The 26,220-nt window shown below is 43.3% G+C and overlaps 2 protein-coding genes across 2 annotated transcripts; both read left to right on the top strand.

The window, feature by feature from the left end:
• Positions 1-6,472: 6,472 nt before the first annotated feature.
• LOC308330921 (ribosyldihydronicotinamide dehydrogenase [quinone]-like) lies at positions 6,473-8,556 on the top strand (the record flags this gene model as incomplete). Its single annotated transcript, XM_080785991.1, has 6 exons — positions 6,473-6,476; positions 6,618-6,818; positions 6,904-7,034; positions 7,114-7,227; positions 8,055-8,156; positions 8,257-8,556. 6 exons carry the CDS (start codon positions 6,473-6,475, stop codon positions 8,554-8,556), a joined length of 852 nt encoding a protein of 283 aa, XP_080642117.1.
• Positions 8,557-13,181: 4,625 nt separating this feature from the next.
• LOC308330469 (ribosyldihydronicotinamide dehydrogenase [quinone]-like) lies at positions 13,182-14,597 on the top strand. The gene is made up of 6 exons (XM_080785339.1): positions 13,182-13,260; positions 13,380-13,595; positions 13,681-13,811; positions 13,892-14,005; positions 14,097-14,198; positions 14,287-14,597. Exons 1-6 carry the CDS (start codon positions 13,257-13,259, stop codon positions 14,584-14,586), a joined length of 867 nt encoding a protein of 288 aa, XP_080641465.1. The 5' UTR covers positions 13,182-13,256; the 3' UTR covers positions 14,587-14,597.
• The last annotated feature ends 11,623 nt before the right edge of the window (positions 14,598-26,220 follow it).

Here is a 26,220-nt window from a genome sequence, read left to right as displayed (position 1 = left end):
ACTCAAGTAAAGTAAAAAATACCTCAAAATTGCACTTAACTTTCCACCACTGGTTGCCTGGAACCTTCATTAATTAGGTGTTGTGTTTATATATTTACACAAAATGATGTAAAGTTTCATATTCTGATCATTGTTGATCAGTGTTTGTTCAGTAACAGGGTTCTGCCCGTCTCTCTAGCTCTTTAATAAACAGAAAAAGCAAAACCAGGTGGGTTGCCAATTTCATACAATCTGGAGAGAGAACCCATTTATTAGCTTCAATTCCATAGTATGTCTGTTCCAATTTTGTCTGCTCATTTTCCTTTGGTTCACATCCAATTTCACTTGTTTATCCTGTATCGTATGAGACAAGTTCTCCCTCCCGATTGGATGAAATACGAATCCTGAACTGAAAATGTATTTTCTGTTTACTGGAGAGACAGAGAGAGACCCCTGTTATAGCAATGATTACTATCAAAATATTGAGCTATTTCATATTTATTTTGACCCAACAATATCACTTTAATACACCACCTTTAAGTCAACTTTAAAATGTCGACTACATAATATTATTGACATATCCAAGTACAAAAGTACATGGAACAGATTTACAGGATTTGCAGGTAATAGACGCACGCACGCACAGACGCACGCACGCACACACACACACACACACACACACACACACACACACACACACACACACACACACACACACACACACACACACACACACACACACACACACACACACACACACACACACGTCCAGTGCAGGAACTTTCAGCACACAACATACTGTAGTATAATATTCCCTGATGCTCCATCCATCCTTTTACCAATTGTGTATGGCAGATACCTCTTCTCCTTTTGGGCACAAGCTGTTGCTAGGTAACTCAGGGTCACAGCTGTCTGAGATGCCAGACACCTTTTTGTCCCATTATTGTGGAACTATACGCAATTTATTACTTTGATATATAGGCTATAGGAAGAGCCAGACAAGATGAGCTGAGGCGCGGGTGTATGGACCTATAAACCCTTTGGTCACACCTTATGCCAAATACAATCTCAAGTCAATTTGTCATGGTGATATTGAAAAGCCGTCTTCTGAATGAAACTTTTCTGGAACTGAATGAAAGGGAAACTGCCCATCCAACCTTCAATGGAGAGCAGAGTCACACAGGAAGCATTGTCAAGTAGTCATTCTACCTCTGTTCTCATAGCCTACTGTAGGCCTATCAGTATCAAAAGTCCATTAGGAAGAAGCCATTGTTACCATCATTGTTATCCTTCACCTTTCGTTTTTATTAACTCCTTTTCGTCAGCTGTTGCGGTGTGCTCAATCTTGAGGGTGCTCTTGTTAGCCAAACTGCCATGTTCACATACTGTAAGGTTCCCAACCTGTGGTACTAGTACCACTGGTGGTACTTAGCCCCCTCTGGTGGTACACAGACCAAAAAAGGAGAAAAAAGACAAAACAGGGGAATGAAATATTCATATGCACGAATGCACACACACACACACACACACACACACACACACACACACACACACACACACACACACACACACACACACACACGCACACACACACACACACACGCACACACACACAGGCCATGCTGGCTTGTGTTTTTACCAAGGACATATAGAGTGGACAATAATATAGGCCTATGTAAAAAAAGGAATAAGATATACACATCCCATATGCATATCCTAGACGGGGAGCAGACATAATATCGTATGTTATGAGCCCACTAATACTAGTGGGCTCATAACATGCCATAGTGTCATACTAAATCAGTGTCATACATTCTGAAGAAACCCTGGAGACTTGACATTCATTCATAAGTACATTATAATGGTATGTAAAAAATAAAATCTCCAATTTGCCACGTCTTTGCCATGGACAAGGCCAAGTCTATGCCATGGACAAGGCCAAGCCTTTGCCATGGATAAGGCCAAGGCTTTGCTATGGACAAGGCCAAGCCTTTGCCATGGACAAGGCCAAGCCTTTGCCATGGATAAGGCCAAGGCTTTGCCATGGACAAGGCCAAGGCTTTGCTATGGACAAGGCCAAGTCTATGCCACGGAGGCTTTGCCATAGACAAGGCCAAGTCTATGCCGGACATGCAAGGCCAAGTCTTTGCCACGGACATGCAAGGCCAAGTCTTTGCCACGGACATGCAAGGCCAAGTCTTTGCCACGGACATGCAAGGCCAAGTCTTTGCCACGGACATGCAAGGCCAAGTCTTTGCCACGGACATGCAAGGCCAAGTCTTTGCCACGGATAAGGCCAAGTCTTTGCCACGGATAAGGCCAAGGTTTTGTCATGGATAAGGCCAAGGCTTTGCCACGGATAAGGCCAAGTCTTTGCCACGGATAAGGCCAAGGTTTTGTCATGGATAAGGCCAAGGCTTTGCCACGGATAAGGCCAAGGCTTTGCCACGGAGACATTCTGTCCATGAACAGACATATGGATGACCCCTGTGCAGGATCTCTCAAAGACTTTCATGATTATAATCAGAGCACTGGTGCATATAATTAATCTTGAGTAGTATCTGTGGCTAAAACCAGTCATATAATGTGAGTATTTGAATGCCACAGAACAATGTCACATAACACATCACTGAAAAAGTGTCAGTTGACTTTATGCCAAACGATTGAAGGCCACATCTGTTTCTGCAGGCATATCTCATAACGGCCAACAGATTACATTTGTATGGTAACATTTATATTTCAGTGTTATAAAAATGATTGCTTGCTTGCTATGGTATTGTTTTTTCATGAATGACACTGTTATTGTATCCTCCAACTGTTCATTTTATGCTAATATCCAACAAATGTACACCTGGTACCATCCATGAATCTGACACAATTCTTAGAGAAGTTATCAGATAATTCTGTGAACAATAATGGGAATAGTGTTTTGATTTCATAAAGTGCTGCTCCCTGGTGGAGCAACATATATAGCATATATTATAGATCTATTGGCTGTGATAATTAAATAAAAGACGAACCAATATTTATTTACATTCTTCTCGCCATAAAGTGTTTATCTATCTGACATGAATAACTGATAACTTTGTAAATGTGTGTGTATGCCAGCCAGAGTGGCAGTGCCCAGACTGTGCCAAAGGATCACAGTAAATCCTGGAGCAGTATACTTGTGGTCATTACAGTGATTAGATCAGTGGAATTAATCTTAAAGACTGTCGTTTGCATGCTGGACAGTGGAACTGTTCTGTCAATATAGAGTACAATTCATGACTCACCATCTGGCTAGCTATTAATCACGTTGGCCTTATAACCTCTTCACGGGAACTAGCTGATAATCACCAACTCTTTGATTAAACCATAAAGAAACACCAAATCAAATATCGTGACTATTAGGGAGCACTGAGGTTCTACCTCCATCTAGTGGTAACCGACTCACAAGACGGCAAGTCGGTGATATAACTTTGTTTGTATTTGTTTGAGTGACTGACTGACTGACTGACTGACTGGGTGAGTGTCTCTGTCTGTCTGTCTGTCTGTCTGTCTGTCTGTCTGTCTGTCTGTCTGTCTGTCTGTCTGTCTGTCTGTCTGTCTGTCTGTCTGTCTGTCTGATTGATTGATTGATTGAATGCTTTATTAGCTGTTTGCGAAAATAAAATAAATAAATAAACTATCAATCTGAGTAGAAATTGAAAATAAACAAAATATGTACAGTATAGCCTCTACAAACCTGAGCCATGATCCTTTGAGGTAGCCTATTTCTGTCTGAGTTTTATAAAAATTTCTGAAACATGTCACCCTGGTCCAGCCTTAAAAAAAAACTAAAAAAAAACACATAGCATATGGTCAAGTGCGTTAGGGTAAGTGTATAGCCTAGGCTATAAGTATATAGGCTATAGCAGGGGTATTCAATTAGATTAGGCCGGGGGCCACAACTGTAGAATGATTGTGTGTGGGGGGCCGCACAGTGTGCGCGCGAAGCGCGGAAATTTGTGGGTTCTCAAAATGCTTTTTGTGCTCAAACACGAAGATTTATGTATATTTCCGAACAGTAATGAGCAGGGTAATATGCCTATACAGGTATATGCCACCTTAGAATAGATGTAGGCCTATTTGACAGTGCATAAACAGCATTGCTTTGACATTAACGACCATCAGCTGGACGGACACACACACACACACAAACATTACATAGAGCAGTGATTCCAAAGTGGGGTTCGGGGTCCGGGGACCCCCAGGGTCCTTGAGGCAGTTCCAGGGGGTCCCCAGGGAAATGGTTTGGAATCAAATGGACCCTTATGGGTCTGTAACTCTGAGAGTGTACAAATGGAACCAAATGGACCCTAACAGGGTTTATTATTGTGAGAATGATGGCTTCCATTTTCAAACTTTTCAGGACTAGAAAGCCTGCAGTTTCTATTAGCTTGGATTCTCCATTGATGTCACTGTTGGGTGGGTTTCTGAACTGCCCACAGCCCTCCTATGTGACACAGACCGAGTAGAAAAAAATGTGTCATTTTATCATGATTATTAGTGAGGACCTATTAAATGAAGATAGGTTGAAAAGTGGTCCTTTAATGATTACTGTCATTATGGTAATCTCACATTTAATATCGCACACACCATACCTGTAACTTTTATTAGCCCTATTATTATTCTCAAAAAAAAAAAAAAAAAAAAAAAGTTTTTTTTTTTTTTCAAAATTCTTCCAGGGGCCACAAGGAGGCGCTCCGCGGGCCACATGTGGCCCGCGGGCCGCCAATTGAATATCCCTGGGCTATAGGCTAGACCAGGCCAATCGTCATAGCCTACATCATCATACATCACATTCTGTGCTCAGCCAATCAAATCATCTCAAAAAAGCAATTTTCTCCTTATAGTTTACCATATAAATGTACTGTATTTTCTTATGTCCGACCAAATGCCTACACTTTTATTGCATACTTTCCCCACAATAAAAGGAAGTGTACATTCTGGTACTGGCCACATGATGGCCCTGTTGACTCTATTTCAATATCATTGGTCCTATGGTAAACAAGTGTATGAGCATAATTATGTATACACACTGACACAGTACAATGTAGTGTATATTGTAGGCCCACTGTATGTGGCTGCATGTAAACATTGTACTGTGCATTGTAAGCACTTGAGTAAATGTACTTAGTTACTTTGCACCACTGACCGGCCAATGACTACCAGCTGAATATAATTGCTAGAGTGCTAGAGAGGAATATGGGTTGACTTGATATTAATGGTCTTAACTCAGAATCTATACATCACACAGCTTAGCTCTTTGGATTAAATCAGAGAGCAGACCTATGGAGCAGACCTGTGCGAACTTGGTGATGTAAAAAAAGATATCCGTAGTGTAAATATATATCCGTAGTGTAAAAATAAAAAAATATCTCCCGTGAGCAAAACAGGTGTGTGGTAACAACAGTGGTAACAATGTCAGTACTTGCAGAGGAGACTCAGTTTCGAATCCCTGCTAGGACAAAGTTGCATAGTATAGCTTTAAGTGTCTTGCTCCTGGTACACTTGGACACATACATTTAGTTCAGTGCCAGGGGTCAAACCAGTGACCTTCTGTTTACCATTGCATGTTGCATTAACAACATGCAATGTGTGGTCAAAGTTTGCATTTTCAATTGAGTGCTATAGCGCCAGCCTTTGGCCAATGGTTGTGGGCTTCGCATCCTCACCGTTTGGCATGGCCCTCTACCATATCTCTTTTATAAATTCCATTATTACCTTTTTTTAGTTCTAATATTCTAATATAGTTATAGCTCACAACATGTCGCAGCATGAGTGAAATTGTAGATCTGCTATTTACAGTACACTGGTGCACAACAAAGTATCAGACATAAGCCAAACTTTAACCCGTAATATCTAAATCCAACCCCCATCACCCAACCCTAACTGTATAGTCCTAATTTAAAAGCCTAACTTCTTTAACCATAAAACAATTTCTATGTGAGACAACATGACTCCTCACTATGTTTAGTTGTCAAATTCTAATATATTTTTGTGGGGCCCTCTCTCTCTCTCACACACACACACACACACACACACACACACACACACACACACACACACACACAGTTTAATTTTATTGGCCTTAATTTTACATGATCCGGCCTCATTGGCGTAAAATACAGGAAGCATATTCATGGTAATCATACCAAGTCAATGCTTAACATAATCTAACTGTGAACTGTGAATATGATCCAGAGTAGTGAATTTGTTTTAGCTCGTGTTCAAAGCAATGCATGGTTCAACAACAGACCTACAAAAGTGAGAGAAAACGTTGTGATTTGAACCCCACACCAGCTGGACTTGTTCGTTGATTTGATTGATTGCTTGATTAGTAGACAGCTGAAAGAATGGGAGTGATGTGTTTAAAAGAGCTGCCTTCAGTTGCAAAGCATAGTCTTTCCTTCCTTCCATTATTGCAACTGCTGATTCTTTGCTCATCATTTTGACACTGTGATTCAGGATGGGTGAGTCTGCTTTAGAATTTATTTAATGGTGTTTAATTGGGATTGAAATGTCTGCGGGGTTGGCTATTCCGCTGATGGAACGTGCCCGTTTTGTATGGGTTCTTTAATGTTTTCATATTGAATCTGAACTTTTTACTTCAGCAGAAGCGGCGGCAGCAACAGCAGAAGCAACCGGAAAGAAGGTACTTATTGTGTATGCCCACCAGAGCCCTCGTTCATTCAATGCTGCTGCTAAGGATGCTGCTGTGGAGGTTCTAACTGCTCTGCAGGGCTACACGGTGGAGGTTTCTGACCTGTACGCTATGAATTTTAAAGCCACAGCTACTAAAGAGGACATCAATGGTGAGGCTTTTGAGCTGTTTTTTAAGACACTAAATTCATCTCAATCAGCTTGTGCAGGGAAAATCAAATGTGATCTCATCTGCAGGAGAGTTGCATAACCCTGAGAATTTCCAGTATGCAAATGAGACCAAACTGGCATGTGAGAAAGGAAAGCTGTCTGATGACATCACTGTGGAACATAAGAAACTCAAAGAAGCTGACCTTGTCATTTTTCAGGTGAGTTCTCGAAAGGGGAAAAAACTGCTTGCTAAATATTGCTTTCCCTCAACATGAACTAACTTGTAACTTGTTTCAGTTTCCCATGTACTGGTTCACTGTCCCTGCCATCATGAAGGGCTGGATTGATCGGGTGCTCACACTGGGCTTTGCCTTCACTCCTGAGAAGAGGTACAGTCAAGGAATCTTCAAGGTAAGGAGTCTAAGATACTGAATAGCTCTGCATTGGTACATGGTGTCGTTGCTGTCGGGAAGACGGCAACGTAAACCTCAATGTGAGGTTTTAGATTTATTTTTTTGCATAATTGCAAATTGAACTCCCTTTAAGTGTTTTGAAAATATTGAACCAATGGAATGTAGTTTTAGTCCTTTGGACAACCTTAACTCCATTGGACCCTCAAACTGTCTGCTAAAGCAGCCAACTCCACTAGCCCCTCTCGGGACCCTCCGTAAAGCTTTTCTGAAATTTGGACGATTGCTTTACGTAGGGCCCCTGTGCATTTCTTCCACGCGCTATGTTAGACCGATGTACATACCCTCTGTTCAGGCTGTGCCTGGTGGTGTTGAGGTTTCAAAAGATGCATAAAGCGGCTATAGGAGACAATGGAAATGTGAGAAATTTCTCTCACGTTTCAGTTGTCTCCTATAGCAGCTTTATGCATCTTTTGAAACGTACCACCAGGCCGCAGCATGGCCTGAACAGAGGGTATGTACATCTGTCTACCATAGCGTGGAAGAAATGCACAGGGACCCTACGTAAAGCGATCATCCAAATTTCAAAAAGGCTTTAAGGAGGGTCCCGAGAGGGGCTACCAACTCCACCACCCCTCCCCTTCTCATGCAAGTAATTGACAATACATAGTCACAATACCAACTTTGACGAGGCAGTATTGCTTTGTTTTCAAAATATAAGGATTTCCTGAAAAATGACCATTTTGGAGTTGAGTGGTTTATTCCTGACAGCAGAGATGTACTGCATTGTTGGCATGTCTTTGAAATTTGACTTTCTTTCTAATCTAGGACAAGAAAGCCATGCTGTCTTTCACCACTGGGTCTCTGGAGTCTATGTTCAGTGACCATGGCATCAATGGAGACATGAATGTCACCCTGTGGCCAATACAGGTATTGTTTTCCCGAGAACTCTACTGTATACATTCCTAACTGAATGTAATGCATTTCAACCAACAAACTGATGACACTTGTGTGTTTTCCCCATCTCCAGAACGGAATCCTGAATTACTGTGGCTTCCAAGTTCTGGCTCCTCAGATCTTCTGGGCCCCATCATGTGTTGCCTGTGACGTCCGTGACACCATGCTGGAGGCCTGGCGATCAAGGCTGAAGGGTCTCCTGGCTGAGGCGCCACTCTCCTTCACTCCCTCGGACTGCTTCGATGGAGAGACGGGCTTCCAGCTGAAACCTGAGGTCATGCAGATCCATGCAAACAAGGAGTTTGGCCTGACGGTGGGAACCCACCAGGGAAAATCGATTCCACCCAACAGCCAAGTAAAAGCTGGGGTCTGAGTAACAACTGTACTCTAAAAGTGTCATGTCTTGTTCTGAAATAAAAGTTAATCTTAAGCCTAAATACATTGTCAAGGTCTGTCCCTGGTGTAGAGCTCCATAACAGATTTCTGTCTTTGTCAAAGTGTCTAATTCAGCCATAACTTACGGTATGCTTGTGCTGCAGTCTCTAAAGCTTTTGTGCAAGTCATATATAGGCTTCTTCTTCGTGTCTGGCCATCCTCTTATCATATCTTTCCAGTGGTTGGCCCAGGCGAGTGCAGCGGCATTTGGTTCGGCCAGGTCAACTCACTCTATATATATATATATATATATATGCTTATAACATGTGTGACCACTTATTCATTGTGCCTATGCAAATGTACTAGTCAAATTGGTATGTACAGTACTAGGTAATGCCAGGAATGCAACTCAAACATAAACCAAACATATCTACAGCAACATGAGTTTCATTCTGAACAAAGTCAGTATAAGTGAGCTCCTGGCTGCTAAAAGATCTGTAGAAGTTTGGTCACTAGGCTTGCTGCATGATGGCAAACCCTACAGTAGGAGTAGTCTAGTTGTCGTTTTCCACTGGTAACATTGTGCATTGCTGGGGTTGTACAGATCACATCATTTTCAAATGGCCGTGATCGGGACATCGCTAGTATCAATTAGACTGGATATTGTCTGTCATTAGTTTAGGCATTTGGTCGTGCTAAATTAGTAAATTGTTTAGCAGGACAAACCAATATCCATCTGACACTAGCTAATTTAAAGGGGAATTTTACGTTGCTGCATTGAACATTTAGATATTCAGACTTCCTCATAGTCCATTCTACTATTGGACTCATGGAAAACCCTGCTTCTTTTGAATGATATTGTCCATGAATGAGCATGCCATTACAGAAAATATTACCAGATCTATTGACAGAGCTTTATTGATCCTGAAAGCACAACTTGCAGTGCACAGCCTGGCTAGGCAACCCAGCCAGGTGGAGATATGCACCAGAGGAGCATATATTTCTAATTTGATACTGATTTCTAGTCTGGGAAGTGCTGTTTTCCACATTTGAATCAAAAGGATCCGAATTGGGGGTTAGGTGCTTGGGCTTGGACTTGGACGTGGGTTTTTTAATTTCAAATTAAAGTTTTGTGAAAAATAACACCTGTGTGAAGTGGGCCCTTTTATCATCACAAATCTCATTCCGGCCAATCACAATTTGTGTTCTCACTTTTGTCTTCAATATAGGAGGCCCCTCAAAAAATAAAAGTGATGTGTGATTATCTCCAATCCAGTTCCCTGTAAAATTAGGTGGTGTGTACTGGGATGATCATGAGGTCAATAGTATGGAATTTTAATATGAACATAAGCAGTGATGAGCAGCTTTGGGATGTTCTTTAATGGAAGTCAGATGATGGACTGTCTCATGGTTTAACGATGCTGTATTCAGAATGAACCATGTTCACTGAACAGACATTGAAACTGCAGCTACTCACACAAACACAAACAAAGCCAGGGCGAGCATACGTAGCCCATTGAAAACTGAAGAGAAATTGTGCCCAATTTCCTGTATTTAGCTTTTAAGCCTCGGTTGGCGTTATTTGAGGAGCATTGGCGTTTAAATCTTTTCACATGTCTCTCCAAATCCTCATTAGACCGCCTGCAACTGGTTCATAACACTGCTGCCAGATTGCTGACCAGGTCCAGGAGATCCTTCCACATCACACCCATCTTTTGCCTCTGAGATCCTCATCCCAAGCCCTGCTGGTCGTTCCACCCATATGTTCCTAGAAGGCCTCTGAGATCCTCATCCCAAGCCCTGCTGGTCGTTCCACCCACCCACAAAACTAAAAACTAAAGGTGATGGAGCCTTTGCTAGTTTCGCCCCCAGGCTATGGAATGACCTTCCGGAGCACCTGAAATCTGTGGCCTCAGTGGACCTTTTTAAAAAACGTTTAAAGACCCACCTTTTTAGACAGGCCTTTGTAACATAGTGCTGTATTGATCTCTTGATTATTATTATTATTATAATTTTTTTACCAGTGCCGTTTGTTCTGTTTTCTCTTTCTTTGCTTTATTTTTCATTCTTCTTCTTCTTACTATTGATATGTTTTGCTTTTATTGTTGTGAAACACTTTGTGACTGATGACTGTGAAATGTGCTCTATAAATAAAATGTACTTACTTAAATAAACTTTATATCCATCACATAGTGATGCAAGAATAGAACATTTCACTGAACCAGAGCAACACATTTTAAGCACAAACAGGAGAAAAACATACTTAGCATTACATCCTTATGTGGAATACTTTCCTCATGTGGATTACTTTCCTTCATGAGGACTACTCTATTTTATGCCTCACCTGCATGTTAGTATTTGCACAAAAATCTTCGATACATGTTACTGTTCTATGGCTGCACTTTATATACACATATGTACACATCTGCCACTGCACATACACACAGACTGCTGTCCAACAATGAGCAGCAGCCATGCGACAGACAGCAACATCAATGTCATTACAGACAGACTACAGCCTACAAGAACAGCAGCCTCCCAGTAAAGGTCAAACAGTCATTCTGGGAATGTGTTCCACTGCCGTTGGTTGGTTTCCTTTTATATATGAAAATTACTTACCGGTACCTGGATTTCATTGAACAGCCTGCCCTGCCCTAAAGCAATCCTTTCTCCTTCAATTTACAGATTTTGTTTTGATGTTAATATACATTTCCATTGCGATGGCAACCAGCAACATTGTGTAGCCTATAGGCCTATGTGATAGGCCTGCATAATGTTGGATACATTTTTCCAACACAGTAAAGTTTGCGGCTTCTGTTCTGACTTCTGACACAGTGCAGTGTGTTCCGCAATCCGCATAGATACAAACTCCTCCTATTCACCCACAAAACGCCCTGGCTCCGAGTCCACAGTATCTCTCAGGCCTCCCTCAGGAGCATACTCTGTCACAGAACCTGCTGTCCATATGACTTGGACCTCCTCTAAACCTTGGGGGACATGCAGAGCCCCAGGGTAGCCCCCACCCGGTCTAACTCTCTCCTAGTGGAGATTTGCCATGCTCCAACACTGGACTCTTTAAGGCTTGAAAATACACTCTCTAAGGCTTATGGCAAATAACTGTTTGTTGTTTTGTTGGTTGTGTGTTTTGCTTGCTGGTTGTTCATTGTTTTTGATGTAAAGCGTCCTTGGGTTCATGAAAGGCGCTATATAAATTCAAGCTATTATTATTATTATTTGAATTTGAAGCCAACTCAACTTTTTTCCCACGACTTCACAGTGGAGATGAAGAGGCGCAAATCATACAGTGCTGCGAAAGAGCGATTTTTTGAAAATACATATCCCTTACAGTTACACTGTGATCTTCCCCAGCACTCTATTTTATTCTGAAGTGACGCTTCATGATGGCTCCAAGAAGAGGTTTTCCACCCCAGAGAAGGTGCTGGAATATCTGCTCTGTGCTACCTGACCATTTTGGTCAATAAAAAGCTTGCTTTTGAGCCTCTTAATTCTGTTATAGACATCCAAGGCCGTTATGTAATTGTCAAGGGGGTTCTTAAAGGTAAAGATGTCACATTAATGAATGTTTATTGCCCCCCTGGTCACTAGCTCGGCTGATTCTTTATCTATGATGAAAGGTCTTTGCTGAGTTTGCATCTGAGACCCATCGAGAAAAAAAAGAAGGAAATTACAGCACCCTCTGCTGTTTGTTTCCAGAATCTGTTCTTGGGAGATTAGTGTGCAGATGCCAGCATCTCTCGACAAACTCCCACCTACAGTATATGACTCCTCCCCAGACCCTCCTGCCTCAAGCAGAAACACATTCCAAGGCATATAAGTCACATCTGGCTCCCTCAAAGGAAGCCAGGATGCTCTCCTCTTTTAGATTTGGGATGTTCTGATGTTTTTGTAATGCTCCCCATAATAGGTACTGTACACTAGACTACATTACTTTTTGGTTCCAGTTGTACACTCTCAGGGGTATGAAGGTCCTTGAAAATAAAATGTTTGAGAACCACTGTAGGCTACTGGTGGACTCCTAATGTGGACTCCTAATGTGCCATATAATGTGCCTGCATTACTGTATTGCACTCTGGTTGGACGCCACTATTCATTTCATTGTCAAAGTATTTGTATACTATGTGCAGTGACAATAAATTGAATCTAATCTAATCTAATCTAATCTAATACAGTAGTGCCATAGTAAATCAGTGGCATATATAAGAAAATCTGGAGACATTCAGTAATTGGGTCGTAGGCCTATGATCAAAATAAGAACATTATAATGTTATGTAAAAACTACATCTAAAAATACAAGGACCACTCTTGCCATAGACACACTTGTCCGTGTATGGACATATTGATGATCCCTGCTGTACATGATGGCTTAAAATACAGGATGCATGTTAATCATGGTGATAACAATATTTGGCATAGCTGACTCTGAACTGTGAACACGATCCAGAGTAGTGATTTGTTTACCTTGTGTTCAAAACAATGCAGCAGCAACAACAGACCTGCGGAAGTCAGAAATCTTCAAGAATTCCCTGTGGTTGATTGATTGAATTGATTGCTTGATTAGTAGACAGCTGTGCGAGTGGCAGTGACTGCATAAAAGATCTGCCTTCAGTCATGAAGCATGTCTTTCCTTCCTGTTGCAACTGCAGATTCTAGCTTATCATTTTGACACTGTGATTGAGGATGGGTGAGTCTTCTTTAGTTATTTGACTTATTTAGACTTTTTTAATGGTGCTTGAGTTTTTTGAGTTGTATGAGTTTTTTTTTATGTTTTTACATTGAATCTGAACTTACTTTGATCAGCAGATGCAGCAACACCAACAGCAGCAGCTGCCGCAACAGCAGAAGCAACAGGAAAGAAGGTACTTATTGTGTATGCCCACCAGAGCCCTCGTTCATTCAATGCTGCTGCTAAGGATGCTGCTGTGGAGGTTCTAACTGCTCTGCAGGGCTACACGGTGGAGGTTTCTGACCTGTACGCTATGAATTTTAAAGCCACAGCTACTAAAGAGGACATCATTGGTGAGGCTTTTGAGCTGTTTTTTAAGACACTAAATTCATCTCAATCAGCTTGTGCGGGGAAAATCAAATGTGCTCTCATCTGCAGGAGAGTTGCATAACCCTGAGAATTTCCAGTATGCAAATGAGACCAAACTGGCATGTGAGAAAGGAAAGCTGTCTGATGACATCACTGTGGAACATGAGAAACTCAAAGAAGCTGACCTTGTCATTTTTCAGGTGAGTTCTCGAAAGGGGAAAAAACTGCTTGCTAAAATATTGCTTTCCCTCAACATTAAGTAACTTGTAACTTGTTTCAGTTTCCCATGTACTGGTTCACTGTCCCTGCCATCATGAAGGGCTGGATTGATCGAGTGCTCACACTGGGCTTTGCCTTCACTCCTGAGAAGAGGTACAGTCAAGGAATCTTCAAGGTAATTATAGGACTAAAGGGCTCTGCATTGGTACACGGTATACTGTATTGTTGTGGCGTGTCTTTGAAATTTGACTTCCTTTCTAATCTAGGACAAGAAAGCCATGCTTTCTTTCACCACTGGGTCTCTGGAGTCCATGTTCAGTGACCATGGAATCAATGGAGACATGAATGTCACCCTGTGGCCAATGCAGGTATTGGCAAACTAACTGTACATTTCTAACTGTGTATACATGCAATACATTTCAACCAACATACTGATGTCACTTGTCCCCATTCCAGAACGGAATCCTGCATTACTGTGGCTTCCAAGTTCTGGCTCCTCAGATCTTCTGGGCCCCATCATGTGTTGCCTGTGACGTCCGTGACACCATGCTGGAGGCCTGGCGATCAAGGCTGAAGGGTCTCCTGGCTGAGGCGCCACTCTCCTTCACTCCCTCGGACTGCTTCGATGGAGAGACGGGCTTCCAGCTGAAACCTGAGGTCAAGGAGATCCATGCAAACAAGGCGTTTGGCCTGACGGTGGGAACCCACCTGGGAAAATCGCTTCCACCCAACAGCCAGATAAAATCTGGGGTCTGAGTAACAACTGTACTCTAAAAGTGTCATGTCTTGTTCTGAAATAAAAGTTAATTTTAAGCCTAAATACATTGTCAAGATCTCTATCCCTGGTTTGCAGCTCCATAACAGATTTCTGAATTTGTCCAAGTGTCTAGTTCAGCCATAACTTAAACGGTATGCTTGTGCTGCGTCTCCAATAGAAGATTTGTGCAAAGTCATGTAGGATTATAACTTGTGTAATTTTGCCTATATATGCAAATGTACTAGTGCTTGGGTATGTAGGGTAATGCCAGGAATGCAACTAAAGTAGTATCTACAGCACCATGAGTTTTATTCTGAACAAAGCCAGTATAAGTGAGCTCCTGCTAAAAGCTCTTTGGCAGTTTGGTCACTAGACTGGATTAAAACTTGTGCTGCATGATGGCAAATCCTATGTTGTCAGTGGCCAGTCGTTCCCACTTGCCCTTGTAAAGTATGTTGTGAGACTGTTCCTACCTTAATGATTGCTTGAAGTGTCTATAGCGGGTGCATGTGTGAGCCGGTGGAATTTTAGATGTGTTTTGGTTTATTGTATTTGCTGTGTTTTATGATTTTGTTTTGTTAAGTGAGATTATTGTCGAGTGATTTTACTTTATTGTTTGCTTATATTTATTTCTGTTTGAGTTGCATGATTTTGTATAACCTTTTATTGTTCCACTGACTGCCACTAACCCACATGACTAATCAAGGCCCTGCAGCTTTAAGGACCTGCACCTGGTTTGGGTGTGGTCGACCAGGAGCCCTATATAACAGACTTGGAGTGTTTGGAGAAGGGGAGAGAAACAGAAGCAGGAAAGAGGACTACAGAACCAGAAGGAAGGTTGAAGGAGGGTGTGGAGAGGGCAGTGACCTCATGGCTGGGGGCCAAGATGCAGCCGGGGGCCAGTGGTAGCCATGATGTCGACACGAGAAGGGCTGTAAGTGCCACGACCACGACCCCCGTGGGGGGCCAGTGGTAGCCATGTCCCTCGACTCTATAAGCGCCACGACCACGACCTCCAGAGTTTGCGCCCCTTGCCGTGAGGGGGGGCTGCCCAGAGGTGAGGGGAGAAGACGAGACGACTCCTCAGAGTCCAAGTTCAGCTGGGTGAACTTGGCCATGGACAGAGGAGAGCGTAGAGGCCGCAACACTACACGCCATCATCAGAAGGGCCCAGGGTAAAACCTGGGCTGTCTGTAAGTACCTGCTCTGTAGTGTTGCCAACCTATCTGTGGAACCATCACTAGAGTAAATTATTGTGGAACAGATGTACTGGCGGATTCTCCTTGTATATTCACAGTGAACCAAGAAGAAAGAAGCCCATGGTGATCCCCTCATGGACTGAATTCCCCCCTGTTGGCCCAATTTGCACATGTTTTAATAAGGACATTTTAAGAGTTGTTTATTTTAGTGAAATAAAAGTATTTGGTTGTTCATTCAATCGGCCTGTTTTAAGTTTGCCTTTTATATTTGAAGTTGTCCACGAACCTGTGTTGCCTTGTTTTTATAGTCATATTATTTAACAGAGGACCAGACCTCTCACAAAGGTGGCGTAGTTGGCTACATTTTTAATTTAGTTTTTAAGCTAAGCACCTCTGCACTTTACAATTATCACTGTAATTTATTGGTAACTTTATAAGTATATATGTTTTTAGTGCATTGGTGTTTTTAGCTCGGACCACACATGCTTTTGGTTAGACATACCCATGGTCCGATATCTCAAACCCTCACCCTAACCTTAACCCTTAACGCACCCTCTCACCAACCTTAATGATTGCTTGAGGTGTCTATAGCGGGTGCATGCTTTTGGTTAGACATACCATTGGTCCGATATCTCAAACCCTCACCCTAACCTTAAGGGTGTCTACTAACATATTCCCCGTTGGTTTCTATTTAAACACCCTAGGGGAGTTTTTGACAGCTGCTGAAAATTGGGGTACTATCAACCAATATACTGTGTGGCAAAATGTTCTTAATTTCATTATACTTTAGTAGCATGTGACGTGTCAAACTAGCTTTTTTCTTAAAAAAAATAATAATTCTGAACCCATTCCCAAGTGCAGTGTCCTGCAGTGTCGAGTCTGTCAGACACACAGTTGTCCAGCTCTTTAGCAGTTTGATCACTAGGATGGATTATTTATAAAAAATTGATGGTGCTGCCTAATGGCAAATCCTAGTAGCCTAGTTGTGGTTTTCTACTGGAATAACAGTATGCAAAATTGTTGGGTGTAGGTAAAATGAGGAAGAATGTTTACGAGCACATTCCGTGCTCGTACACACAAGGTTTCGAGGTAAACCTGTTTTCTCAGCTGGTGGTGAAGAATCATGGTCTACTTACACTCCAAAAGTATAATATGCTTAGGTAGGAAGAAATACAATTCTGAGGAAGCCAAACTCATTATTGAATTATTGAGGGTAATGAAATTCGTAGAGTTGCCTCCATCCCAATTTTTGGAATAATGGTTGATGAGAAGTTCAAAAGCTAGGGTCCGAAGTGCTGATTGTTGTTCTTCATGTCTTTGTGCACAACGTACTTTAGTCTTCACCTTTGAAATGGAGCTGCTAAGGACTAAATATATATATTTTTGATACATGGTCTGCAGGTCTGGTATAATTATGTCTTGGTGCTCATAAACGATTTGCACTCTGCAGGTTGGGGGTTCTCAGTATACTGTAGGCCAGGGGTTCCCAAACTGTGGTGCGTGCACCCCTTGTGGTGTGCGAAAGCCCTCTAGGGGGTGCGTGACATGAAAAGGGTAATGGTGATATTTAACAAACGGCAAAATCTGGTAAACAAAATTGTAAGGAGATGTATAGAGCAGCTGCGGGAGTATACAGCAGCTGCGTCTATCAGTGCAGTGATTCATTCCTTGATTATTTGCCATAAACATTAAAAAAGGTATCATTTTCGGCCAAATAGGTGTTGGGGGTGCGTCAGCTAGGTCAGGAGGTAACAGGGGGTGCACGGGCAAAAACGTTTGAGGACCGCTGCTGTAGGCTAAGTGAGACAGCCTTCATTCCCAGAGAAGGCGTTTTGTTTTGGTATGGAGGAAACTGAGGTAGGGGGCACTTGAGTCTCGGCCTCCGGTCAGGACAGAGGAAATGGCCTTGCACTCTCAGATGTACAGACAAAACAGCCTGAGAAGTGGAATTCCAAGACAACTTTGCATAGCAAAGACTTATGAGGTCAGGTCACCATGAGAAAGGGCTACCAATCACCTGCATATCTCTGCTGTCGGGGAGAACAAAATGAAGAAAACATTATATTTTTTAAACAATGCAGTACTGCCTCATCAAAGTTGGTATTGTGACTTCATATATTGTCGAGAGGGAGAGAGGTGGTGGAGTTAGTGGTCCGAAGCGCTTTTGATACATGTCATTGGTTCAATATTATTTTAACCAACACACAGAAGTAAAGAGTGTTTAAAAAAAAGAATCAAGAACCTCAAAAATGGAGTTAGGTGGTTTCCTCCTAACAGTGACGTTATGCCACCACCACTAAATCCTGAGTGTTAGGTAAACTTGAGTGTACAAATGGACCCTTCAGTTCTTACAGTCTTTAAGTTAAACTAACAGGACTGTGTGCATTCCCTAAATATTTAGCCCTGGTCATTTACTGTTGAATACTTATGGCATCTTATAAACACAAGAAATCCACTGATCCTGAACCATACACCCTGTGATCTGTTTGAGTAAGAACAATCTTTCTATGGCTTGCAAGCCTTGCATGCAATGCTTAGATTTGATCCCCAGGGAGAAACCATGTTTCGGTTGAACGCACCCTTCTCCAGTTTACCACATGGTACAACAGACAGGCAACCTGGTCAAACCATTTAGGTTTACGTGGAGAACAATCGTCTGCGTTAAAGGTGATATAGGCAAGTTTTCAGTGTTTGTACACAGAATTGATCGAGTGTTTCCAAACAAATTAAAATCTAGCTCCACCCCCCCTCCCCCCGTCATTCTATTGGCTGAGCCAGGTCACTTCAGGCTATGGGGTTGTTGTTGCTGCTGGGAGGGACGCTATGGATATTGCGCTCGTATGGCTAAATATGACATTAAAAAATTATGAATTTCTATCGATATCATAGTTACAACAATGACATTGAGTTGACATGTTTTTTTAAGGGTAACTGTAGCGTAATCACAATATCACAAGACTGACACGACGAGTCCCGCAAATGAGGAAGTAGGAAGTAGTGGAGCAGACTCACTGGCTCTCAATTCAATTATCTTTCATTTGTAATCGTGCATATAAAACATATTGCCCCTCAAATGCCCCAGCCACTACAGCATCGTTCATGTGAACTACTTTGTCCACGGTTATTCATCGCTATGATGATCAGCGACGGCTTGTCACCGTTGGCGAGCACGGGTTGAATGCAAGCTTCAAGCCGGCCGGTGAGCCGGTTTAACGTGAGAGCAGATCAACTTGAAATCGCCTCGCCTCGCGACGGAGGCGCGCCGTGTCTGGTGGCCTTGAGCCACGTAAGGCACCGCCGAGCGAGGCGCTAGCCGAGCGAGTCGCCGTGCCGAGCGTTGCGACGGCCACCAGACCCGACTCAGCGCCGTCCGAGTTACGTCCCGATAGGCAGAGAATAGTATATATTAGTAGCCCCTAGTTTCATTTGCGAGGACAGCTACGCGTTCTGTCGCCGTTAGAACATCTGCGCCGAAGACGCCGTTTCCACGGCGACGGATGATGTCATTTCATTTTGATCTGATTTCATCCAAATCTGACACACCGGACCACCAAACCATGCGCTATACATAGCGATTCTCATAATTTCAACAGGCTTACATATTACATCATAAACATACTATTTCACATGAACAATGGTGAAACTAAGATATGGGGATAATATTATACTTGCAAATTGCAAGTATAATATTATCCCCATATCTTAGTTTCACCAATGCGATTTCATTGCAAGTTGCAATGAAATCGCATTGCGTTTTCATTATAATACTGCTGGGTCGAACACACAGTCACACAGTCACAGCCTCGCGCTGCAATTGGCTAAGACTCCGCGTCACCCCCCACACAGACCCTCCTCCCAACACGACGCTTCCGTCCCGCGACATAAACAACAGTGGATATAAACAGATACAAACACATAGAGGGAGACAAAGGGAGAGTGTATGTCTACAGGGCAGCAGCTCAGCATCAAAATATAGGGGAAGATAGAGGGAATAAGGCCACAAATATAGATAGATAAATATGTTGATTTTTGGCTGAAAACTTGCCTATATCACCTTTAAGTCTGAATTGTATGAATCGCTGATTTCCATCTACATTATTACGATACCTGCCTGAATTGTTGCTTCCAACAGACCAATTCTTTTTTTTTTTTTACCCACAATTTTGTAACCCATTTTTTTCACCCAGTGTCAATTATCTAATGTAATCCTGGGCACTACACTTCCTCTGCCAACCTGGGGGGGGGGGGGGGGGGGGGCAGCAGACTGACCTCTTGCTTCCTTCTATGCACGAGGAGCTGCTTCTACCCTCCATCAGGCTACCCTAGGGGACACGGGGAGAACATGCAAACTCCACACAGAAAGGCCCTTTCGCCAACCCCGCCTCGGGTATGGGCACTGATGGAGGAGGAAACACGCCCCCAGTGCCCACAGGGTCCCCAGCGGGATTCGAACCCAGTACCTTCTAGCTGTGAGGCGACAGCACTACCGACTGTGCCACCGTGACCCTAGGCCAACAGACCCATTATTTTAAAGAACAGCTCCTTCTAATGTATAATGGAGTAGTGGGCAATGTAAATGAGAAAAACATATTTCTTAAGTTAAAATGGCTGGGATGAGGTGTGGGTGTTTTTATATGTTTAGGGTGATCCCAGTTTGTGATTCTGTGCCCATCCTGCTCTGCCATTGTCCATCTCTGTTGTCCCTCACTAGCTGGTGGAAAGACCCATTCTCTGGTGGCTCAATGAGAGGAAGTGGGCACTCTCCTCCCAGGCTCTCCGGAAGAGCAACTCTGCTTCACTTCAAACTTAAATACACACATTCATTCAGAAAAATGCCATGGGGCTACAATGTTAAATGGCTGAGCCTTAAACGGCAGGTGCTATTCACATACAAAGACAATAACTAGTGTAATACCACCTACCTTTTAACTTTTCCCACAAAATATTATTTGTATTTTATATATATACATACATACGTATATATTATTGTATAAAAATGTTTGGGGAATGTGCAGCCTGTGAAAAGGTTCAGGTTAAGGTTATCATCATAATTTTTCGACCGCGGTTGAGATCATGGATTTCACAATGCCACGGCAGACTTCCGGTCCATCCCCAGTTGCTGTTTACTGATGTGTCCCTAGCGATGACATCAGTGAACGACAGTTTTCTACTATTGAAGAAACACGGGGAAGGTTGCCGTATATTAGAGAAGTGGCTCTTCCAACTTGCGCTCTCATTAGAAGGTGCAGGTGTAAGTGCCATCCAGCCGTTTCTCTAATGCGTTGGTGAGACGTGAGAGTCTGTAAGATGTGTTCCTTTCACTATACAAAAAGTTTGAAGACATTACAACTGTTTTTGCATTATATACAGTCTCCGTCCTAACCATGATAGTTATGATAGTGATGTAGACCTATATGCGGAGCTAAACAGTGTCAATGTGATTGATCTGTTACCCATTGACTCTTGGGTGTTTGGACGGGGCAGTAAATGACTCTCTCTGTTTGTGCCAGATGTGACAGGGTTAACGACAGGTCAACCATTAAAAAGCCTGACCCTCAACAGGGTGCCAGTAGAGAGAAAGAGAGAGAGAGAGAGAGAGAGAAATGTTTTTTAGAAATAGGAAGAGATAGGAGAGAAATGAAGGCGAAAAAAGAGTGCAGAAGTGATTGGGAGGGAGAGTGAGAGATGAGGGGTTAAGGGGTGAGGACTGAGGGAGATTTATATCACCCATGTGTTATCCTTTCACTCTGTCAGAGGATACATTAAAATCTAATCTATTATCCCTCAGCAGAGAGAATACCATTCATCTACCAGTGGATGCACGTGTGCGTGTGTGTGTGTGTGTGTGTGTGTGTGTGTGTGTGTGTGTGCGTGTGTGTGTGTGTGTGTGTGTGTGTGTGTGTGTGTGTGTGTGTGTGTGTGTGTGTGTGTGTGTGTGTGTGTGTGTGTGTGTGCTTGCGTGCGTGCGTACAATAAGTGTGTCTGTGTGTGGAGGGGGTGTACATGTGTGTGTAGTTCTATGTAGTTGTGTGAGCGTGGCTAAAGTGAGACATAGTTCAGGGCAGCTCTATTAAGATTGGCAGCAGGAAAGGCCTGTAATAAACTACCACGCTGATGCATGCCTAACCTTTTGCGCAAAGCCCCTCTACCCTGTAGGAAAGGATTAAGCTTCCCTTCCCCCTAACTGAAGACGAGAATGCCCCCTTCTCCCTCTGACTCATAGTGTGCCCATTGTGTGTGTGTGTGTGTGTGTGTGTGTGTGTGTGTGTGTGTGTGTGTGTGTGTGTGTGTGTGTATCTGTGTGCGTGCGTGCGTGCGTGCCACCCTTCTGGAACTGAGGAATTCTCGCACCTGAGCAAAACGTTCCTCCAAAACTAGGGCAGGCAGTCACAGACTCACAGAAGAAGGCGCCCTGCTAACAGATTCTCCATGAGTTCCGAGAAAATAGCTGATCTACAAGCTCACCTCTTTTCAGCATGCAACACGTATACTTTTGTACGACAAAGTATAAATCAGGCATTCCATCATTTCGAAAACAAAGACCGGTTTTACATCTTCTTAATGAGATGTTATGCCCTGTAGCTCAGAATATTGCAGTCTCTCGACCAAATTGAAACCGACTGAAACTTAAACGTGGCTTATTATACAGTACACAGTCACGTGAATATGTCTTTCATAAACTTCAAGCCAGTAATTTCTCTTCGGGTATTAACATGTTACAGGCAGGAGACACATATGTTTGATGACAGACACAACACTTTCAGTACAATTTACAATTTACTGCCTGCCTGGTGCATGACGAGGAGGCATTTTTATAGACTTCTCTTTTGGCTAAATGTTTTTTAGGGCACAAGGTGCATGCATTCTCGCATGCATGTGAAAAGCACACGGTTATAGTATATGCATATATGGGTGGGTGTTCATTCATGTGTGTGTTCACTCAGTGTGCGTGTTGTGTTCACTCAGTGTGTGCGTGCTTGTGTGCGTGCGGTTGCTTCTCTCAGAGTAGTTCTTACAGTCTTGCATGATGAATGGGCAACAGCAGCTGTGGAGGAATGTGACCACAAATATAGTAGCTCTTCTTTCAAAGGCCCTGAGAGAAATAAGGGAAAATTAGGGTGAAAATAACAAACAAAGCAAAAAAACAACAAACACTACCTCCTTCCTTCCTCTCTTTCCTGAACTTCTGGAGGACATGTTTATCATCGTTTAGCCTATTTTCTCTACAACTCCATCCTTCCTTTGTGATAATCTTCCCTTTTCTCAGGTGTGGATGTAAGTTATTTGCACAGAGTGGCTTTATAACGTTCCCCACACACACACACACACACACACACACACACACACACACACACACACACACACACACTAGACACACATTAGAGTTGCTTGTTCATTGGCCTAGCCCTAGCTCCTAGCTGTTGCGGTATAAAACTGTTCTTTCTTTGCCATAGAACAACTCATATGCAGCAGAATGTGTAGTGTTGATTTAACTGAAACTTAAAACTCTTACACTTTTGGAGTTAAATTAACACCCTTGATTTGTGTAGCATATACCTACTCACTCAGACCAGGTCCCTGACAGGCACTTTACTCGGTTGAGTTAACACTGATAAAACCCAGGCCAGCCTGCACTTTGCAACTCTGAAACCCTCACACGGAAGGCCCGCCATTACGCTTCTGATGAATGGGGGAGGGGGGGGGGACACATCGCGCTGGGCCTCCATTGTGGCTCTGATGGATCGAGTGCCTGGTACTGGGGAGGCTGACGTGAGACAGCAAAGCTGTTTCATATTTGCGGAGAGAGCGAGAGAGGCGCTGAGTATTATGACCGGGAGGCTTGGAGAGCGCTTGGTGGTTCGGGGTGTCAGAGCAAGGCTTGGAGTGACGGGGTTAAGACTGCAGTCAGCCATTACACTCCTCTCCAAATCCCTTCTATGTTGTAATGAGAAGCAGACGTACCCCTGCTATCTCCACCGCATGCATGCAGCGTACAGACAGACTGATGGGAGAAACAGACACAGACAGGGGGATGCTGTACATCTCCCTCCCTCGCTCTCTCTTGATCCCTCTCTCGGTTGATGGCTCTCTTGTCCTTATCTTTGGTTGGATCTCCCTGCCTGCCTTTCTCACTGTCAAACATCAGCATAAACAACGAAAGGCTAGAAACGGCTCGTCTGCCCTTATTGCGTTTCTTCTGATGAAACTGAGTGTGTTCCAGCCAGGGTTCCAGAATGAGACCACGGGGGAGAACAGAGAGACTGGACGAATGGGGCGTGTTTGTATGAGTGTTCCTCACCGGGAGCTCCAGGCACACACGACCCAACTCCAGATGCCGTCTGGGTTGCCACATCCTGGCCGTTATTCCCCCCGCAGCGTGTATGCACATACACTCGCGTGTATGCGATTTGGCGGGCATACCACGAATGGGAACCACCTGGGACAGAACAAAAGAACCAGAGGTAACTTTCCATCACGTGTTGCCCTGGTAACTCCGATCCATCATGCTCTGCACAGAGAAGTTTGAAAAGTATGGCCATTTGGTTCTTGTGAAGTACACTGGAACATAATAATGAAGTTGGTAGAAGCTCATAGAATAAATAACATAGATAAACAAGTACTGTATGTTTATCAGCGTTATTTATTCTAGCTTGCTTCTGTGATGCGGATTTATGGTTCTATCATAAGAATCCTGCAATGTTTGTTCTTCCCTCTGTGCTTATGTTGGCACTTGAAGAACTTCTCGTTCCTTGTTTGCATTTGTGATGTTGCTGTGTCTAGTGTCTACGTTATGTCTGTCTGTGTACTGGCATATTTGGACGATCTAATCTAGACGAGAGTTGAATGGTGAAGTTCACGCCACTGACTGTACTGCAACATTGAACTTGTCTTACAGTCTCATTCGCTCTCAATGCAACACCTACAGATGACACAATTATCACTGCCACGGGCTGTTCAAAATCCCAACACATTCCTTACGGACCATTTTTCATTTAGTGTTTGACAGCATGACAGAAGCACAAGTCAGTCACCTTATCTGAGAAGGGTGTCCGCAATATGTTTTAGCAGCATTCTCCAAACCAGACGTCATCAATTGTCAGGATTTCAGGGTAGGATTACCAGATTAGTGCCAGGGGCATCAGCGGGAAGACATTGAGCTGGACCTCCAGTCATATACTGCTTGTACAGCATTCAGTCACCAATCCACACTGGACACTTTCTGCCCCTCAGGGAACACCTACCGCTCCTCAATGTCACCCACATGATCCTCTGTGTAGTGTGTGTGTGTGTGTGTGTGTGTGTGTGTGTGTGTGTGTGTGTGTGTGTGTGCGTGCGTGTGCGTGCGTGCGTGCTTGTACGCAGAGCATAGATACTGCAGCTGATCTCAATCTAGTAAAGTGTAGCCTGCAGGCAGGCAGAGTTTGCTTTTGTTTGACTCACTATATGGTGAGATGATGGACAGCTCTGCAAAGTAAAAGGGCTGCATGAGCAATGGACATTCGAAGCAGCCATGTATGAGGCACTGATGGATTCAATAAGCATAGAGAGATCCATCATTAAGCACACAGAGAGAGAGAGAGTGAGAGAGAGATACACAAGTAAGTATTTCACAACGGCATACCTGTTTAACAAAGCCTCTCAGTGAGTAAATTCTGACCTTCCCAGCATGTTTGACATTTAGTCAGCCTCTCCGGTTTCAGCTGCGGTCCATTCATGGGCCTGTGTGCGTGTGCGTGTGTGTGTGTGTGTGTGTGTGTGAGGGATGCACGCCCTGTGATGGTATGGAATGTAATGTTCTGACTGCTGCACTACGTGATGGAGAAGCACTTTCCCTCCTTAACGCACACCTGTATTATAAACACGGACCACCAGGGAAACGCGTATAGGATCACGAGTCATCGTGAGCTTGCATGAACATCAGCAATTATGACTCACAATGTCCCTCACAATGTCAAGTTGAATTAATTCTCAACCTTATCTAAATATCAGATGCCAATCTCCCCTCCCCCTTCACGTCCTTCCAACCTCAGTCAGTTGCATAAAATACATATATGAGCAGCAAATTAGCTAAAATAGAAACTTTGCGGCCGGGGGAGGGCCGGGGGAAAGCCAGGACCCATAGAACACGAGAGTGGGGTTGTGGAGGGGGACCCTGAATTGAATACAAGTGAATGTAGCTTTTCACCAAAATGGACCCTCCCCCCACCCAACCCCCCGCTGTGTTCACACATACAATGGCAAGATGTGTAGCAGTCATTAGGAATAACTCATTCAATCTTTCTCTGATTTCTTCATCTTTCAGCCCACCCACCCACCTCAGTCTCACAAAACCCCATCCCTCTCTCGCTGTCTCCCTTCATTTAGTCCCTATCTCTTGATCTTTTTGTTTAGCTTGTGTGGAAACATGTGTGGTACCAGGGCAAATGCTGTACA

This window comes from Protomyctophum bolini (assembly GCF_963924005.1).
Source record: "Protomyctophum bolini genome assembly, chromosome: 16".
NCBI lineage: Eukaryota > Metazoa > Chordata > Actinopteri > Myctophiformes > Myctophidae > Protomyctophum > Protomyctophum bolini.
This window is presented reverse-complemented; position numbering and strand designations above follow the sequence as displayed.